This window comes from Plasmodium sp. gorilla clade G2 (assembly GCF_900097015.1).
Source record: "Plasmodium sp. gorilla clade G2 genome assembly, chromosome: 13".
NCBI lineage: Eukaryota > Apicomplexa > Aconoidasida > Haemosporida > Plasmodiidae > Plasmodium > Plasmodium adleri (nom. inval.).
In genome coordinates this window covers 2,085,040-2,104,244 of record NC_041705.1, presented here as the reverse complement: position 1 = coordinate 2,104,244, position 19,205 = coordinate 2,085,040, and the positions used below count along the sequence as shown (strand labels likewise).

General features: G+C 18.2%; 6 protein-coding genes across 6 annotated transcripts; 2 read left to right on the top strand and 4 right to left on the bottom strand.

Annotated features, from left to right (window-relative positions):
- Positions 1–898: 898 nt before the first annotated feature.
- Positions 899–2,262, bottom strand: PADL01_1355300 (ubiquitin-conjugating enzyme, putative; the record flags this gene model as incomplete). Its single annotated transcript, XM_028684120.1, has 7 exons — positions 899–964; positions 1,090–1,134; positions 1,241–1,295; positions 1,421–1,490; positions 1,588–1,738; positions 1,879–2,052; positions 2,215–2,262. 7 exons carry the CDS (start codon positions 2,260–2,262, stop codon positions 899–901), a joined length of 609 nt encoding a protein of 202 aa, XP_028540229.1.
- Positions 2,263–4,964: 2,702 nt separating this feature from the next.
- PADL01_1355200 (mitochondrial import inner membrane translocase subunit TIM23, putative) lies at positions 4,965–5,761 on the top strand (the record flags this gene model as incomplete). The annotated part of the gene is made up of 2 exons (XM_028684119.1): positions 4,965–5,130; positions 5,424–5,761. 2 exons carry the CDS (start codon positions 4,965–4,967, stop codon positions 5,759–5,761), a joined length of 504 nt encoding a protein of 167 aa, XP_028540228.1.
- A 1,390-nt stretch (positions 5,762–7,151) lies between these two features.
- PADL01_1355100 (conserved Plasmodium protein, unknown function) lies at positions 7,152–9,992 on the top strand (the record flags this gene model as incomplete). The annotated part of the gene is made up of 1 exon (XM_028684118.1): positions 7,152–9,992. The coding sequence occupies one exon, from the start codon at positions 7,152–7,154 to the stop codon at positions 9,990–9,992; it is 2,841 nt and encodes a 946-aa protein (XP_028540227.1).
- Positions 9,993–10,867: 875 nt separating this feature from the next.
- PADL01_1355000 (conserved Plasmodium protein, unknown function) lies at positions 10,868–15,064 on the bottom strand (the record flags this gene model as incomplete). The annotated part of the gene is made up of 1 exon (XM_028684117.1): positions 10,868–15,064. The coding sequence occupies one exon, from the start codon at positions 15,062–15,064 to the stop codon at positions 10,868–10,870; it is 4,197 nt and encodes a 1,398-aa protein (XP_028540226.1).
- Positions 15,065–16,214: 1,150 nt separating this feature from the next.
- Positions 16,215–17,429, bottom strand: PADL01_1354900 (conserved protein, unknown function; the record flags this gene model as incomplete). Its single annotated transcript, XM_028684116.1, has 1 exon — positions 16,215–17,429. One exon carries the CDS (start codon positions 17,427–17,429, stop codon positions 16,215–16,217), a length of 1,215 nt encoding a protein of 404 aa, XP_028540225.1.
- A 1,115-nt stretch (positions 17,430–18,544) lies between these two features.
- PADL01_1354800 (splicing factor 3B subunit 5, putative) lies at positions 18,545–19,189 on the bottom strand (the record flags this gene model as incomplete). The annotated part of the gene is made up of 4 exons (XM_028684113.1): positions 18,545–18,589; positions 18,706–18,769; positions 18,924–18,983; positions 19,098–19,189. The coding sequence occupies 4 exons, from the start codon at positions 19,187–19,189 to the stop codon at positions 18,545–18,547; spliced, it is 261 nt and encodes an 86-aa protein (XP_028540224.1).
- Positions 19,190–19,205: the final 16 nt, after the last annotated feature.

Below are 19,205 nucleotides of genomic sequence, written 5' to 3'. Positions count from 1 at the left end.
TAAAATTTTCTATAGTTAACCTGTCCATATTAGTACTAAGATGTTAAAAAAATAGGATAAGTTTATATTCACATATACATTATGTGCTGAACTTATATTAAAGTATTATTTTCTTTTAAGGACGTTATAAGTTATCGAGGTTTCTTATATAATTAATGAAATACATATATATATATATTTTTTTGAATTATATTTTTTATGAATTTATAATTGTCACTGTGAATATATAATGTGTGTAGATAAAATAAAGAAAAAGATAAAAACAAGAATAAGAAAATTATTTCTTTTTTTTTATTCTATTTACAATCATTAAAATAATGTTATAAAAAGATATAAGATACAACAATATAACATAAGTTTAAACTACTTAGAAGATTCATATTTATCCAACTCCCAATAATTTGACCGTATAAATAACAAATAAAATAAATTTATTCAAAAATAAAATATTTTATTATTATTTTTTTTTAATTATATTTTATTTTGTTTCCAGGATATTTCCTTCAAGGTGATTTATATATTGTATTAAAATATATACAAAAAGTTATATTAATATAACAAATAAAACTTATTAAAATGTAAATAATATATATTTTTATGTATATCAAAAAAGTTAACAAAAAATTATAGCCTCAAAATAGAATAGCTATCAAATGAAGTTTTTGAATTAAAAAAAATTGATGGAGGATAAGGTAGAAGAGGAAAAAAAAAGCAAAAAAAAAAAAAAAAAAAATAATAAATAAATAATAATAAAAATAATCCGAATAGAAAAGAAAAAAAGAAAGGTACACAATGTCTTTAATTTAAAAGTTTTACGTAAATAAATACATGTGTACATACTTAATATTAAAACAATATATAGATTGGAAGTCTAATATATATTTTGATTATATAAAAATTAAGAATTTTCTAGGAGCGTATTTAAGGCCAAAGTTTCATTCCAGTTAGCTTTTATTAATGCTTTCTAAAATAAGATAAAAAAAAAAAATTACATATATAAATATATATATATATATAATTATTTGTACAAAATATCTGACAAATTTTATTTACACATATATATATATATATATATATATATATTATTACCTTAGCTTGATCTTCTGAGAAACCCATTTCAGTAATTTTCTTAATCTGTAAAAATTTGAAACATATATATATATATATATATATATATATTAATGAAACTTATATGATGTACATATAATATTTTATTAGCTTTATTTTTTATAAGAATTACTATATCTTCTCTTGGCTCTAATTTAGGTACTGTTGCAAAAGTTTTGGTCCATACACTAAAATAAAAAAAAAAAAAAAAAAAAGAGATAAAAGAAATAACAACATAATTATTATTTAGTTATAAACAAAATTTAATATATTAATTTATTAAAAATTGCTTTTTTTCTAAATATATTTTAACCTTGCTGTTTTTAAATAAAGGGAATAATTTTCCTTGTACATTTTTGCTACTTCAGCATCCTGAGGGTCATCTGAATAAATTTTAATTTCATAAGATATATATGAATATTATTATAAAAGGACTATTGTGTTGGGTAATGACTATATCTTATAAATCTATTTATATACCTGGCTGTGGGTCAGATAAAAGTGCTTGAATTGATAAAAGTGCAGTTCTAATTGTTAATGCTGGACTCCATTCATTTTTTAAAACGTCTAAACATATAGCTCCTGTTTGACTGGAGATATTTGGATGCCATATTTTGGTATTGAATTTTATCTAAACGGTTAAAAAAGGAGAAATATATATATATATATATATATATATATATATATATATATATGAATGTATTTATATAAGATATATGTAATACTATAAATATATAAACATATATATATATATATATAATATTCACTAACTTTTGGAGGATTGTAAGGATAGTCATTTGGTATAGTTATATCTAAAATAAAATGACCACCCTCATAAGGTGTTCCCGATGGTCCTTTTATAAATCCAACCCATTCAAATATATTGGTATCTTTCATATGTGCATCAATTTCATCTACATTTTCTTTTTCGATATCTTTTAATTCCTACTCATAAATATGTAATAAATAAATAAATATATATATATATATATATATATATATATATATATTAATGGGTTCATATTATATATAGATACTACACAATGTTACTATAATATATCAATATACAACATTTTATATAATATATATTTTTATATTATTTTTTACTTTTTGTAATCTTAATAATTCTTTTGAAGTTCGTGATGCCGATGCCATATTGTATTATATATATAGATATATATTTATATACTATTAGATATATATATATTTTTTTTTTTCTAATATAATATTGTTATATTTTAGAAAGGAAGAATGACAGAATGGTAATTTCTACCTAAATGGTAAAATATATATAAATAATCACACACAAATATAATAAATAAAATATTAGGAGAAATATTTTTCTATTATTATTTTAACTTCTATCTATTATTTTTTTGTGTTCTATTTGAAGTAATTTGTATAAATATATTTTATTACATGTATAAATCATTTCTTATCTAATAATATTATGTTAGCATAGAAAAAAAAAAAAAAAAAAAACGAAAAAAAAAAAAGAAAAAAAATTACATGAGAAAAAATGAAAACTGTAAGAATGGAAAATATGCATATATATGCACAAATAAAATCAAATATAAGGAAATTAAATGTTAAATAATATAGTTAGATATATATATGTATATATATTTATAGTAGTATAAAATGTTATGAATTTGATGATATACTATATATATTATATATATATATATATATATTTAATTTTTATCAAAATACAAAATTTTCCTAATTTAATAAAACTAAGAAAATTTCTTGAGATGGTAAATATGTTTTTTATTTATTATATATATATATATATATATATATATATATATATACTATTAAAACCAGAAATAAAAAAATATATATTTTTAATATTAAAGATTTATATAATATACAAATATATTTATTATATAATATTATAATTATATATATTTATTTATATATATTATATATACATATATTTAAAAAAATCTGTTTGCTTTTCAAACCTTGGATAATTTATAAATATACTCTAATAATATCTTTAGATATAATTACATAATAATAACCTAATGTAATAATTCCAATTGTTACACATTTATTTTATATATATATATTTATTATCAAAAATAGATATTTTGCATAAGTATAAGAAAATAATACAATATGATAAAATTTTACCTTAAAACCAAAAATTATTATTGTGTGCGCGCAAATCAAAATATATTTTAACTTTTAATATAATATATTATAACTTATATGTATTTTAATTATATGATATTATATATATTATTTATACATTGTAAATTAAGGATCAAAACCTATATATAATATATAAAAAAATATTTAAGCTAATTAAATAAAAAATCAGAACAATTGTGTAGCTTTTTTTTTTTTTTTTTTTAATATATCATATATATATTATATTTTACATAAAATCATGGGTTTATTTTTCCGTGATTTTTCTTTAAATTTTACTTTTCCAATTTTTTTTTTTTTCTTTATTTTTTTTCCTTATTTTTCATTTTCATTCTTTTAATCAACATATATAAATAATCTTATAAATATTTGTAGACGTTAATACAAAATTACTGTACACAGCCATTTTTATAATTATTTTCGTAAAAGAATTTTATGTAACATATCTAATTATAACTTGATATATTTTTTCATATTATACATATTAAGTATGTATTATATATACATTATATTTCTATTAATCGGTGAATATATTATTATTTATGAATGAGACAAATTGCTAACATTACAAATATAAAACATCGTAAATTAAGAAATATATATATATATATATATATACGGATTACTAACCATACATAATTTTTTTATATATACTCCAAATGTAATTTCTTACAATAAGATTGGTATAAGGAAAATAAACACTTATAATATAAACGTTTATAATTTCGGTATGCCTTATAATCATATATATATATAATCATACATATAGTAATATTAATTTAAACACATAATACATTCTCAAATTACAGATGGATAAAAAAATATATATATTTTTTAAATAATCTATCTAAAAATTTATATATATACATAATTTTTATTTCTTCTTAAACATAATTAAAGAATAATATTTTTTATATTTATTTAAATTGAAAGGAAATTGTGTACATATATATATATATATATATATATATATATATATATATATGTAATTATATAATGTCCCTATAATTATATAAAAAGCCTGATTTAAAAAACAAAGAAAATTAATATAGATTTGTTTTATGTTTTTTTTTTTTTTTTTTACTGAGATTGTAATATAATACTTGTAGTTATTATTATTTATATTATACAAACATATATAATTTATAAAATTAATTTAAAATTATATAGATATAGGTATATATATGAATATTAATTTTTTAATATGCATTTGAATATATATTATGTATATATTAATTTATAAACTAATAAATTAATATATAGCACTATTTAAAAGAAAATTATATATTAATGAGTATATTATTTACATTGACATTTTTAAAATTTAACTGGGATATAAAATATATATGTATGTATATATATGACTCTTTAAAAATTGTAGAAACATTATATATACATATATATGCTAAATAAATATTTGTTAAATTATAATTTTTTTTTTTTTTTTAAATAATATAAAAACAATAAAGAAATTAAAAAGTAGGACTATAATATTATATTATATTAATAAAACGATTATGTTCTTAAAAAATTATTATTAAGAACGTACACTACATATAATAAATGAGTATAAGGATATATCTATATATATTTATATTTTTAAATTAAGAAAATATAATATATATATATATATTATATAATAATTGCGACAAAACAAAAATAATAAAATAAATGAATAATTCACATTTGAAGAAAAAATAATGGGTGATTATTTAAAAACAGGGTCAGTAAATTATGATTTAGAAATATTAAAGAAAAAACCTGAGAAAAAATTATCTATAGATAAACAAAATTTATATCTACAAGGGTATGGAAGACAATGGGGTGAAAAACTAGTATATAGTGTTGGACTAGCATATGGATCAGGTATGTAATTATTACCACATAAAAAAAAAAAAAAAAAAATGAAATAATATAAAGAAAAGAAAGGAAAAAAATGGAAAATAATATATCCATGATATCATTTATATGTTATCATATATATATGTGCATGTGTGTGTTGTATTTTATATATTTATAGTTATATTATAATTTGTTATAAATATTTGAATGTGTTACATAATAAAGAATACTTTATTACTATCAAAAATTTATGAAATATTATATATATATATATATATATATATATATATATATATATTATTTATTTTTATGTTTAGGCTTATTGTTAGGAGGAGGATGCGGATTAATAAACGGAATCATGAAAGGAGGAAAAACGAAAAAACTCTTTTTAAATTCCGTATTGAATTCAACGTCAGTTATTGGTCCAAGTGTTGCTAATCAAATGGCATCATTAACCATGATATTTTATGCATTAAATAATATGGTAAAATTAATTACTAAAAATGATGAAATATATAATTCAAGTATTGCTGGTTTTTTAGCTGGATGTATTTATAAAAGTTCTTCTAATTATAAAATATTGGGAAGTTATTCAATTATGTCATCTGCCGTTTTTTCATGTATAGATTATGGTTTTAAAAAAGGTTACATTTGATTCATTATTTTTAATTTATATATATATATATATATATATATATATATATGTGTATTAAAATTATATAATATGGTATAAGGTTTTATTATATAATTTATACATTTACATTATAATATTTTTATTTTTATTTTTTTCATTTATTTTTTTTTTTTAAATTCATTTTAATTGAAAATATAAACTTTTAATTAACCTTATGAAAAATTCGTTTAAATAAAAATTATCACCATGTTTATTTATAAACTCAGAGAACTATATATATTATATATAATACAGAAAAAAATATATAATATTAAAAAAAAAAAATTAATAATCGTATTAATAAAATATGTGTAATATTTATAGTCTTTCATATAAATACATGTTGTATTCTTATACAACATATAAATTAGAATATACATTCTATATTGTTTTTCATAACAAATAATTTATATATTTTTCTTTTATTTTTTAATTCTTTTTTAATATATTTTTATAAAAACAGAAAAAGAGGTAATGTTCATACAAATAATATATATATATATAATATATATTTTTTTTTTCTTTTTTTGTATTATATATATATGTGCAGTATAATAATGATTAAATAATAAAGAAAAAAAACGAAAAAAAAAAAAAAAAAGAAAAAAAATTAAAATAGAAAAATAAAAATAAAAATAAATTTATACAATTTTTTTTTTTTTTTATATATACAATTGGTAGGACACGTTTGTATTTATATGTATAATATATATATATATATATTTTTTTTTGGTAAATTATACATTTAAAAAAAATTTATAAATTTAATGAACTATTACACATTTACTAGTATTATATATAAAATGTATAAATATATATAATATATATTATATATATATATTACATATATTATGTTATTGTGTATATTTTTATTTTTACTTTTTTTTCATTTTTGTTTTTAGTATTTATTATATAATTCTTTTTTCAATGTAAAAATACACAACACTTAAAAAAAAAAAAAAAAAAAAAATTACATTGTTAAAATTATACATAGTAAAATAAATAAGAAAATACTTATTTTAAAATATATTTAGATAGGCAATATTTTCCAATTCTTTTTCAAAGGAAGAAAGGAAAAAAATTGTGTTTCCATGAATTTTTCTTTTAATAAGAAATATAATATTTTTTTATAAACACATATATATATATATATTATTATTTATTCCCCCATTTTGTTCATTTATTTTTTTATATATTTATTTTATTTTATTTTATTTTATTTTTTTTTGTTCTATAATATTTCTTGTTTATTGTTTAGATTTTCTTGTATTTTGTTCAATTATTATATTTTAATATACATATATATATTAATTTCTTTTATTTTATTTTATTTTATTTTTTTTGTGTGCGTGTGTATTTTATATTGTATACTATGAAAAGTAAAGATAAAGAATCTTCAAAAAAAAAAACATGGACGGATGAAAAGAAAGAACCAAATAGCAACAATAAAAATAAAGAAAACAAGAATGGGAAAAATATAAATACTTCTTCTAAAAAGGATAATGAGCAACTAAATAAAAATATAAAAGAAGAACGATCTAAAGGACAAATAAAGAATGAAAGAAATAATAAGATAGAAGAAATTAAAAATGCCTATAAAATGAAAGAAAATAATGATTATAAAGAGACCATAAATAATAAAATAAATAAAGATAATGAACATAATATTCATAATAAGGAAATTAATGCCAATAAAGATATTAATTATTTAATGGAAGATTCGAGTGTACATGAGAAAAAAAGGATTTTTTTTGAAGTGTATAAAAAATATTATTTTATTGAAATGACAGAATATCATAAAAGTAGAGAAAATTCAACAAATAATTTCTTGAATTTCCTTGAAAGATTAACTGAAAAAATAACAGATGAATTAAAATATGGAACATATAATATTACTAACTTGAATAAATTCTTCAAAGAATTTTTAAAAAATGATACAACTTATTTTAAGAACCTACAATTTGGAAATACTAGAATGAATAACCTAACTCAAAGTTTTCTAAATATAACAAATGATGAGTATTTTACAAATAATCATTTATTAGAAAGTTATAGAAAGAGGGAATCTAATTTGAGTGATAAGTCTGACAAGCCTAACACAAATGAACAAAATGATAATTTAAAAGGAGATAATAATAACAGCAAGGAAAAGGATCAAAGGGATGACAATAATAATAATAATAAAAATAAAAAAAATAAAAATAACAAAAAGGATAAAAATAATAATATTAATAATAATGATAATAGTAATAATAGTAGTATTAATAATAGTAGTATTAATTATAGTAGTAGTAATATACAAGATACCAATGTTAATAATAAAGGCAAAAATGTTGAAAATCCATTTGATGAAAAAGATATTCATTTTTTAAGTAGAAATAATTCTAAAGGATCAAGTAATAAAATTAACGAAATTGTTGATAATATTATAGATGTAAATTCTGATGAATGTAATTTAAGTCATGAAATGATTGATGAGTGGGTTAAATATGGACTTATGAATTATCTTAAAGTTATGAACAATATGAAAATAAATTGTGATTTAATAGACAGTAAAATTTATCAAAAGAAAATTGTACAATTAAGAGATATTTATGCAAAAGAACAAGAAAATGTTATTGAAGGATTAAAAAGAAAAAAAAATGATTTTTTAAAACAATTAGATATTTGTAAATTGAATTGGAAAGCATTTGAAAATAGTTATTCGAATTCTGAACAAATTCGATCTGATGGTATAAGAGATTCTAAAAGAATTAAATGTTCATGGTTATGTCAAAGAAAATATCTAAAAAATGTAAAAGATTTATTAAAAATACAATATGAATATTTAGATATTGTTTATGTAAGTGTTAAAAGTTTTTTCCAATTAGTAGAATGGAAAAAAAATTCTATACGAGATATTCTATGTTCTTATATTCATTTATATAAAAGTGTTCTAAATTTCTATTTAAATAATATGAATATTTTATATCAATCAATATTAGAAGAAAAAATTATTGATAAAAATCAAATAGATAATCTAAATGCTGCAGCTGTTATGGATGATGATTTGATTAAACCAGATAGACCATTCCATTTTGATGAAAATTGTAAAAATATACCAACATTAAATAATGCATTAAAGGTTATTAAGAAATCAATATTGTTTTATAATAAAGAAATTAATGTAAAATCAATACTTTGTATATTTACATCAAAAATTTCAGGCTACTTAACTAGTGTAGGTTTCTTCAATAAATGTTCTGAAGGAGTTATTGTAATTACATGGGATAAATTTGTTCATTTTTTTACAGATATAGAAGATGCCTCACCTCAGTGGTCCTATTTCATTGGTGATATTGAAATTAAAATGGTAAAATGTAAAAAAAATATCCAGAAAAATTCAAACGATAATAATTCAAATAATAAGAAAGAAGAACAAAATATTGGTGAACCATTGGACGATAAAAATAAAGAAAAGTCTGCAGAACTAAACAATGATAATATTAATAAAAAAAGTGAAACAAATATTAAAGATCAAGATAATGATGGAAAAAATAAAACAATTGCAAATGACAAATCAAATAAAATTACAATTGATAATTCTTCAAATAACGAACCAGAAGAAATGGAAATTCAAATGAAAGAAAAAAAAAAAACATTACTTCTAAGTGGATGGTCCTTTACATTTAAATGTGAAACACAACATCTAACTAATGTATGTTTTCAATTGATAAATGAACATCTATATTCTGAATATTTTGAAGAGGAAACTTGCTTTTCCAAATTTCCAAAAATTATAGAAAATGGCGAAATTAAAAATGACTTACAATATAATGAAGAAATGGATAACTTTTATAAAATTCAAGATGATGAACATATCTTAAAACAAAATTTTAATTCATATAATATCAAACAGTTAAAGAAACATCAGGATAAGTATTCTAATATACAAAATGAAAAAAGTAATCTATCAAACAGACACCTAAATAATTATTTAAATAATGACAATGTAGATTTAAAAAAGACACAAAGCAATTCGAAAAAAACAACAAATGTTAGTAATAATAATAGGAAAATTGGACTTTTCAAGAGTTTCAAGAATTCTAAGCAGGAAGATATAAATGATGAAGATGATGAAGATGATGAAGATGATGATGAAGATGATGACGATGATGACGATGATGAAGATGATGAAGATGAAGATGACGAAGATGAAGACGATGATGATTAAAACAAATACGCTTATTATATAAAATAACAATAAGACAGTATAAGATAAAAAATTTTTTAAAATTAATGAAATAGGGATATGAATATAATAAATAATAAAAAATCAAGAATATGAAATAATATTTTATCCATTCATCGTATATATATATATATATATATATATATATATATATATATATGTGTATGTATTGATTAATATATTAATTTTTTTGTATTTCTATCATTTTATGAATTTTTGTTGTAACAAATATTCAAATTGTAAAGCAAAATGAAGAAAAGCAACAAATCTTATTTATTTGAAAAAAAAAAGGATAAAACATATTATATATATATATAATCAATTATTTTAAATTTTCTATGTAAATGCATATTCAAATTTGTAAGTTTTTTTTATATATTTTTAAATATTATATCATTTTTAACTTTCTTCTTTTTTTTTTTTTTTTTCTTTAATGAAATTTTTCATTAAACATAAAAATTTCTATTCCACAAAAATGATGTAATTAATAATTTTTTTTTTTTTTTTTTTTTTTTTTTTTGTTAATTATACAATTTTCATTTTATTTTGTATTCGTTTTTTGTAATAAATTGCTTATAACATATTTTTCTGTTTTATAAAAATATAGCATTATTATGTAATTACTAAAAAAGATGGAAAAAAAAAGGAAATTTATAACAAAGATAAAAACAAAAAACAATTTTTTATATTTAATTTTTTTTATGAAATTATAATTAGTATATTAAACAATACAAACAAAAAGGGAATATATACATATAAATAAATATATATATATATTTAATGTGTTTAATTTTAATTTTTATTTTATTTATATATTTTTTTTTTTTTTTTTTTTTTTGTTTCTTCTGGATTTAGGATTAATCCGATGTATAATCATATGAATATTGCTTTATTAAATTTAGTGGGTAATGGAATCGTGTATTATTACTGTATCTATTTTTCTTCGTATTTTTCATATTGATAATTGGATTACGAGTTTTATTTACACTTATGTTATATATATTTTCAGTTGAATCATTAAAAGACGCATAAATATTTCTTTTGATATTATATTTTTCATTATTATTTGTTGTATGTCTTTCGTTTATTTTTTTTTTTATATTATATAAAAATCCTTGATCATTTATTTTTAACTTATTTATTTGTTCTTTTAATGTTACATTTTTTTTTAAAAGTAATTCTAGCTGTTTCTCCGTATTTTCATAATTTTTATTTGTTCCTATTATATCTAATGTAGTTGAAATAATATTTGTAGTATTGTGCTTTGTTTTTGTAAATGTTTTTTTATATATATTGTGTTGCTTCTTATTATTTTTAATATCTATAATTCTTTCATATGTAGAATCTGAATAAAATTGTATCTCATTCTCATATTTATTAGTGTGTGCTCTAAGAGCTTTATGAGAGTTCATTTTATGTCCGATATATTCTGTGTTATTATTTAAGATTACATTTGTAGTTATTTTCGAACATATTATGTTATCCTTATTACTATTAATAAGACAATTCAAATTTTTCTTATAATTATCATTGTTCACAAGTTCATTAACTACATTTATATTATTATCAATATGTTTATTATCATCCATATTTATATTATCATAAATATATTTATTATTTTCCATATTGTTTTCTTTGCTTTTTAAATACCCCCCTATAATATTAAGTGAACACGTTTTCCTCAGTATATGCCCTTTTTTGTTTTTTTCAAAGTTATCATTTGATTTATATTTATTCTTTTTGATATTATAAAACATGTGATCATTATTACTTCTTTTCATGATTTTTCTATAGAATACTTTATATAATATACTTGTATTATGATTGCTGCATTTTAAATTTTCAACTTGGGCCCTACTTAATTTTAATTCCTTTTTATATTTGTCAATTATGTTTTTTAATTTTTTTATTTCTTTTTTCTTATCAATATACTTTTTATAAAAAATTGAATTAGTTGTGTATGTTTTTCTTTTTATATGATATTTTTCGTTATCTTTCCTTTTCATAATAATATTCATATGTTTGTTTCTTTTATATATATTACTGATAAATTTTTTAATATCTAACTTTTCTTCAATATGGTTATTAAAATTGTGATATAAAGGTTTTATTATATTATCATCCTTTTTAAAATATAAATTAGATGTATGATTTATATTATTATTTATATCCGTAGTATGATTTCTATGTTCAATATTGTTATTTACCTTTTCAGCATCATGCAATTTATTATCCTTTTTAAAATTTTCCTTTATATTTTTTAAATTGACATTATCACTATTTTCTTGTACATTAAAATGATCTTTATGTATTAAAAATTTTTCTTTTTCTACAATATTTTTATTAAAATGGTTCCTATTATAATTATCATTATTATTATTTTTTTTATCAATGTAATTATTACCATTTGTAATATCATTATATACATTTTCCTCATAATGAATATTATAATTTTCATCTATATTATTTACAACGCATATCAAATCATTTTGTTCATTTGAAATATATTTATGTGTACATTCGTCTATTTTACTCTCACTTAAATTGTCATCATCCTTTTTATTAAGTATTCCTAGTATTTTTAATTTCTCTTGATAACACATGGTATCTTTGTTATGTTCTATAATGTTTTCATTATTTTGTTTTATTTTTTTAATATCAATATGATATCCTTTTGGTTTGTTTACCTTCATCAATTCACTATTATCCTTTTTTCCTTCTCCAATTTGTTCATTCTTCTTATTTGAAATTCTCAAGTTATTTATAGAAAAATTAACATTGTTATTATTTTCTAAATGTATGATTTCACTTCTTTTTTGTTTTCTTATGGAACGATCATTAAGATATTTAAGTAAATTTGTGCTTCTTATAGTTTGATTTATGTTGTAACTCTGGAATGAATAATATATCTGCCTTATCATATCTTCCAAGTATTTTATTTTTTCTTTAGTTGTTATAATATCACTAGGTGAAATGGTATTTATAAGAAATTTAGGACAATTTATTTTATAGTTCAAAAATATTTTGGATTTCATTATTTGGACATCTTGCATATTAATAGGTATTTTATGAAAATTATCACAATAATTTTTTTTTTCGTATACATCATTTACTTTTTGAGAATTTTTTATTTGGTGTACATCATTTAATTTTTGAGAATTTTTTACTTGCATATTATTTTTTTTGTTATTTTCATTTTTATATTCTTCAACTAATAAGAATACACCTCCTTCTAATCCTAAATTTAATAAATTTGTTACACTAATATATGAACATCCTATAACTTTTTCATTTTTAAAAAAAACAAATTTTATAACATTCGTTTCTTTCATATGAATTATTTTATTCTTTATTTTAATATATGCCTTTTCATTATTTATTTTTATACAATGTTGAAGAATAACAGAAAATGTTTGAGGAAACTCACTTATATAAATATTCTTTATCATTTTATTTTCTATATATATATTTAACTGAGTAATATTTTTCATAAGTATAGGAGGATATATTTTAAAATCTATGCTGAATGAAATTTTGGTTTCATTATTTGTATAAAATAACGATTTATCATCTAAACATAATTTTGATTCATTATTAATATATAGTTCTTGTGTGTTATTATTCGATAAAAGAATATTACTATTTATATTGTCATCATTTGTATAATCATTCATAATTTTTTTTAATATGATACTTTTTGAAGTTGAATGAGATATTTTTAAAGGGCTTCTAAGATAACTCTTTTTTTTTTCCTTTTCATCGATGTGATTTTTCTTTAATTTTGTATGATTTTTCATATATATGTAATTATTATTCTTTATTTGTTCCCCCTTTGAATGATATGATGAATTACTAGGCAGAAATAAATTTATCTTATATTCATTCTTTTTTTTTTCATAAAATATTGAATCAGTATCATGTCCATCAATATTGTTAAAATAATGATTATTATTATTAAAATATGTGTGTATATTATCATTCTTATTATTATTACATATCAGGGTTGTTTTTTTCTTATGTTCAATCACATTATTATTTGTAGACTGCAAATTAGTCATAGTTATTTTCTTTTTTTTCTTTTCTTGTAAATCCTGAACTAATATATTTTCATCATACGTTTCGTATATATTATCATCATTATACAAATGAGGAATGTTATATCTTTTCATATATATATTTTCATTTTTTACAACTGAATTGTGATTTTTATTAATTTTGTGTCCATCGTAATTGTTATAATAATTTAACGAATTAGTTCTTTCATAATTTGGAAATATATTTCTAATATCTTTATTATTCAAACTCATTTTATTATTCATTGATAACTCATTTTTAAAACCTTTTGTTGTTAAAAACTTATCAAACTCACTATTGCATTTTTCGAACATATCCGGTTTAACATTTTTAGGAGTATTCAATGTTAGAGAACTACCATTTTTGACATGTTCCTTTTTATTGTAACAATCTGTGTTAAATAAATTGTACGATTTTTTTATTATACTTTTATTTTTATACTTCTTTTTTATATTATTTATTGAAATACTTTTATATGATTCTAAATTATTATCATAATTTACGTAATTACAATTATAATAACCTTTTTTCTTTTTTTTCTTTATTTTTTTTTTCCCATTTTCATTGGATGATTCATCATTTATATATGTCTTCAAAACATTCATAGGCGTAATAATATTATTATTTCTTTTTTCATTTAATGTTGAAAATGTATTCACTAATTCATTTGACACATTTTCGCTCTTATTATAAGATGTATTTGTTTGGGAATTATCATTTTTTTTTTTATTTTCTATACAGAATAAAAAAATGTCATCGTTCTTCTTATTTCTTTTCAAACAACTTGTATCATACCAAGAATTCTTAGAAATACGTTCAAAACATTCATTATTTAAATTATTTATATTATCTATAGGACTATACATACATTTGCTCTTATATTCATTCTTACCATAATTGTTCGTTTTTATAAAAGAGCTTGAAAGTATCTTTTCTTGTCTTCTATTACTTAATGATGCTTTCTTACTATTATTGTGCATATTAATATAAAAATCAGAACAAGGAGAGAACAAGAAAAAAAAATAAAAACACAAAAACAAATACAGAACAACAAAAATTCTTATGTAACCATAAAAATAATGAATGCAAATAGCATTCAAAATTTTAGTAGAACAAATTAAATGAATAAAAATCCTTAACAAAAGAATGAAATTATGGAAACAAATAAAAAAGAAAGAAAAAAATAGAAAGAAAATAATAAAAATATTATATATAATATATATTATATATATAAAATTTTCCCCTATTTTTTTTTTATATCAAAAAAAGAAGAAAAAAAAAAAAAGACAGTATTTTTTTTTTATATTAATATTTGAAATATTTATATTCTTTAAATACATTTGAGTTTATGTATATGAACAAATTAAATTGTAATAAAGTAAATGTTGTTATTGTTATTCAATAAAAGATTTAATATCTTGTGCTTAATTATAAAAAGTATAGTATTTGTGCATTTTTTACTATATTCTATATATGTAAAAATAAATATTTATATAAGAGATATTATTTCATATATAAAATATATGAGACATATATGATTATCATTTTTTTTAACACATAAAAAAAAAAAAAAAAAATTATAAAAATAATAAAAATAAATAAACAATTATCAAATGTAATAATAATAAAAAAAAATCATTTATGTAAAATACATACCATGATATATTTATTATTATTAATGCGTAAAATATTTAACATGAAAACATATAAAAAAATTACACATACAAATATTGTTTGTAATGGAAAAATAATTATAACATATATTCATATATATGAAAAGTATATAAACAATTATATTTATTTTGTATATATAATCCTTTTCTACTTACATATTGTATGAATATATAGAAACCAAAAAAAAAAAAAATATGCTTATATAATAATATAAGATAAAAAGAGAATAAAATAACATGGAAAAAAATTATTTTATTATTTTTTTTTTCAAACAACTGTTAGTAGTAAACTACTAATTATAATGAGATACAAAAAATATTATATAAATATTCGTATCTATAAATGAATATATGCATTTATGCGCATATAAAATTTATGGGAAATTTTGATTTTTTTTTTTTTTTTTTTTGTATGTGTTTTACTTGTTTATTTTATTTTATATTATATAGTAAAAATTCATTTTGAGCTTCTTTTTTTTTTTTTTTTTCCTTTTTCCTTTAAAATATCTTTAGTATTTCCAGGTTTCTCTACTTCAACATTTTTGTTTTTTTCCTTTACAGTACTTTTTTTATCATTACTGTTGTAAATTTTCATACTAGTCAAAAACAAATCTCTTAAACCACATTGAGTGCATATATCAGATAAGGTACGCATACCCTTAGCATCTAGTTCACGTATTGTTTTAGGAAGAACTCTTGCATCATCTAGATTTTCATTTTCATCTAATTCAATATCTTCCATACCTCTACAATCGAAATGCTTCCATTTTAGTTTATGTAAACTGTTAACATAAAAGTCCACTTCATCTTTTGGTCCTTCACATATTATAATACCTGGATATCCTATTTTTGAATAGCCACCTATGTTGAGTTGTTTGGCCCACTTGACAATACAACTTCTTTTAACTAAGCTAAGAATATGGTGAGAATAACACAATCTTCTTGCTAATATTTTAGGATGATTAGAAAAACCCATATTATTATTAAGTTCTTGGAAATATACAAGGTCTGCTTTTGGTTGTTTATTTATGTTATTCCTTTCTTTTAAATTTTGATCTTGATCTAAATCTGATTTTTCTTCAGTTGAAGAAGACGAATTGTTTTCTACTAGTTCCTTTTTATATTCTATATTTTCAATGATTTCATTCACTTTATATATAACAGGTAAAATACATTCTTTTTGTTCATTATATATCTGAAGATACTTATATACTTCTTCATTAATATAATTGTTCATATCAGGAGTAAAATTTTTAACTGTTACATTAATTATTGAAATAGATCCAAGGGGGTAATCTTTTGGTAGTTCAAAAGTGAAATTTATATGATTAGCAGTAATATTCTGATCATTTAAATTAATTTCTACTATTGTAAGTTTGTCTTCATTATTTTCATATTTTATACTTAATTCACTATCAAGAATATATATGAACTTTAAGGCTTCCAATTCTCTTTTTTGTAATTCTGCGCAAACTTTATATAATTCTTCTCTTGACAAATCAATTATATTAACCTCTTCAAGGTTTAAAATACTAAAATCGAGTTCTCCGTTTTTATAGTTTTCTTTATCTTTTTGTATCTCCTTATCACTATTGGATGAACTATTGATACTACTATTTGTATTTTCTTGCTTGTTCGGGGTATCATATGTTTTTATATTTTTCTGTGACATATTACTACACGAAAAAAAAAAAAATAATAATAATATAAAATAAAATAAAAGAAATAAAAAAAAAAAAAAAAAAAAAGGAGGAAAAAGAAATAAAAAAAATAAAAAAAAAAAGTAAACTTTACTTTTTCTATGATATATATATATATATATTTATTTTTTTAATTTATACAGTGCCTTATAAGGTCCTAGTGAACATGCCTACTATGTGGTGACATATGTATATATATAGTATAAATGTATACATACATATATATATATATATTATTTTTTTATATTTTTTCATTTATTTTTAGGGACCTATATATATGAAAATTATATGATATAAAAAATATAATATAAAATAATATGTTAATAATTAAATTTTTTTTTTTTTTTTTTTTCTATAATTCATTTATCCTTTATGTTTTTTATTATTTCTTATAATAAATAAAAATAATTGTTAAGATTATAAATTATAAGAATACATATGTCGCAAAATAATTAAAAGGAATAACAACAGAATAACATATTTAGAAAATAAATATAATATCTTTTAACAAAATATATATTCTAAACTTATTTAGTAAAATTATAACGTTAAAAAATATTTTATTATTATAAAATAAAATAAATAATACTATAATAAAAAAAAAAAAAAAAAAAAAAAAAAAAATTACTTTCCTTATTTTAACACATGTTATAAATTTATTAACATAATATTTTTTTTTTTTTTTTAATTTATTATACAGCTCTAATAATATTATAAAATATTATACTTTACGGTTCGTATACATACACTACGTGTTCTATATATATACATATAATACACATATAAATGTATCATTTAATTTTTAGATTGACAAAACTATATCCTTTTTTTTTTTTTTTTTTTTTTTGCAAATATTTGGTTAATATATTAAAATTTATTATTATAAATAAAAACAAAGTAGTGTATAAAATAAACTTATAAAAAAAGTAAAGGATAAAAAAAATTATGTTGATATAAAAATATGTATATATAGTTATAACAAAAAAAAAAATGAAAAAATTATATATATATTATACTATTTAAAAAAAAAAAAAAAAGTATATAATAATTTACACACAAAAAAATATCAGGAAAAAAATATATTCACTCAATTATTTTTTTTTTTCTTGGGAACAATGGGCAAAGACATATTCTAAAAAAAAAAAAAAAGCAAAAAAACAATTATTATTATAAATATATATATATATATATATGTTTTTATTTATATATCATTTTATATTGTGTCTACATATTTAATATATATTTTACCTGAAGACAACGATATCTTATTTTAGCTATTGGTTCATTTTCAACAACTGCAAAATATGCTAATCTAAAAGGGAAAAAAAAATATATACATATATATATATATATATATATATATATATATATATATATATATAATACAGTATACACTGTTCATCTATATAAAAAATTTTAATTTTTTATTTTAATTATATATTTTAAAAATTCAATTATATATATACCTTGAGTAATGCCCAACATGAGATGCTAATGTATCACGATGAATATTAGTTAACCATTCCCTAAAAAATAATATAAGAAAATAATTATACATGTATATTATGCTTTCTTTTATTATATGTAATTTTTATTTATTTATTTTTTTTTTGTTGTTGTGAAGGATTTTAAAATAGTACCATCTACTTGTGTCAGCATGACCTGATCCTTGATATTTACTTTGTAGGTGTTCCAACTGAGCATGGATATTAAATCTATCAAATGTAGACATTTTTTTTTTTTTTATT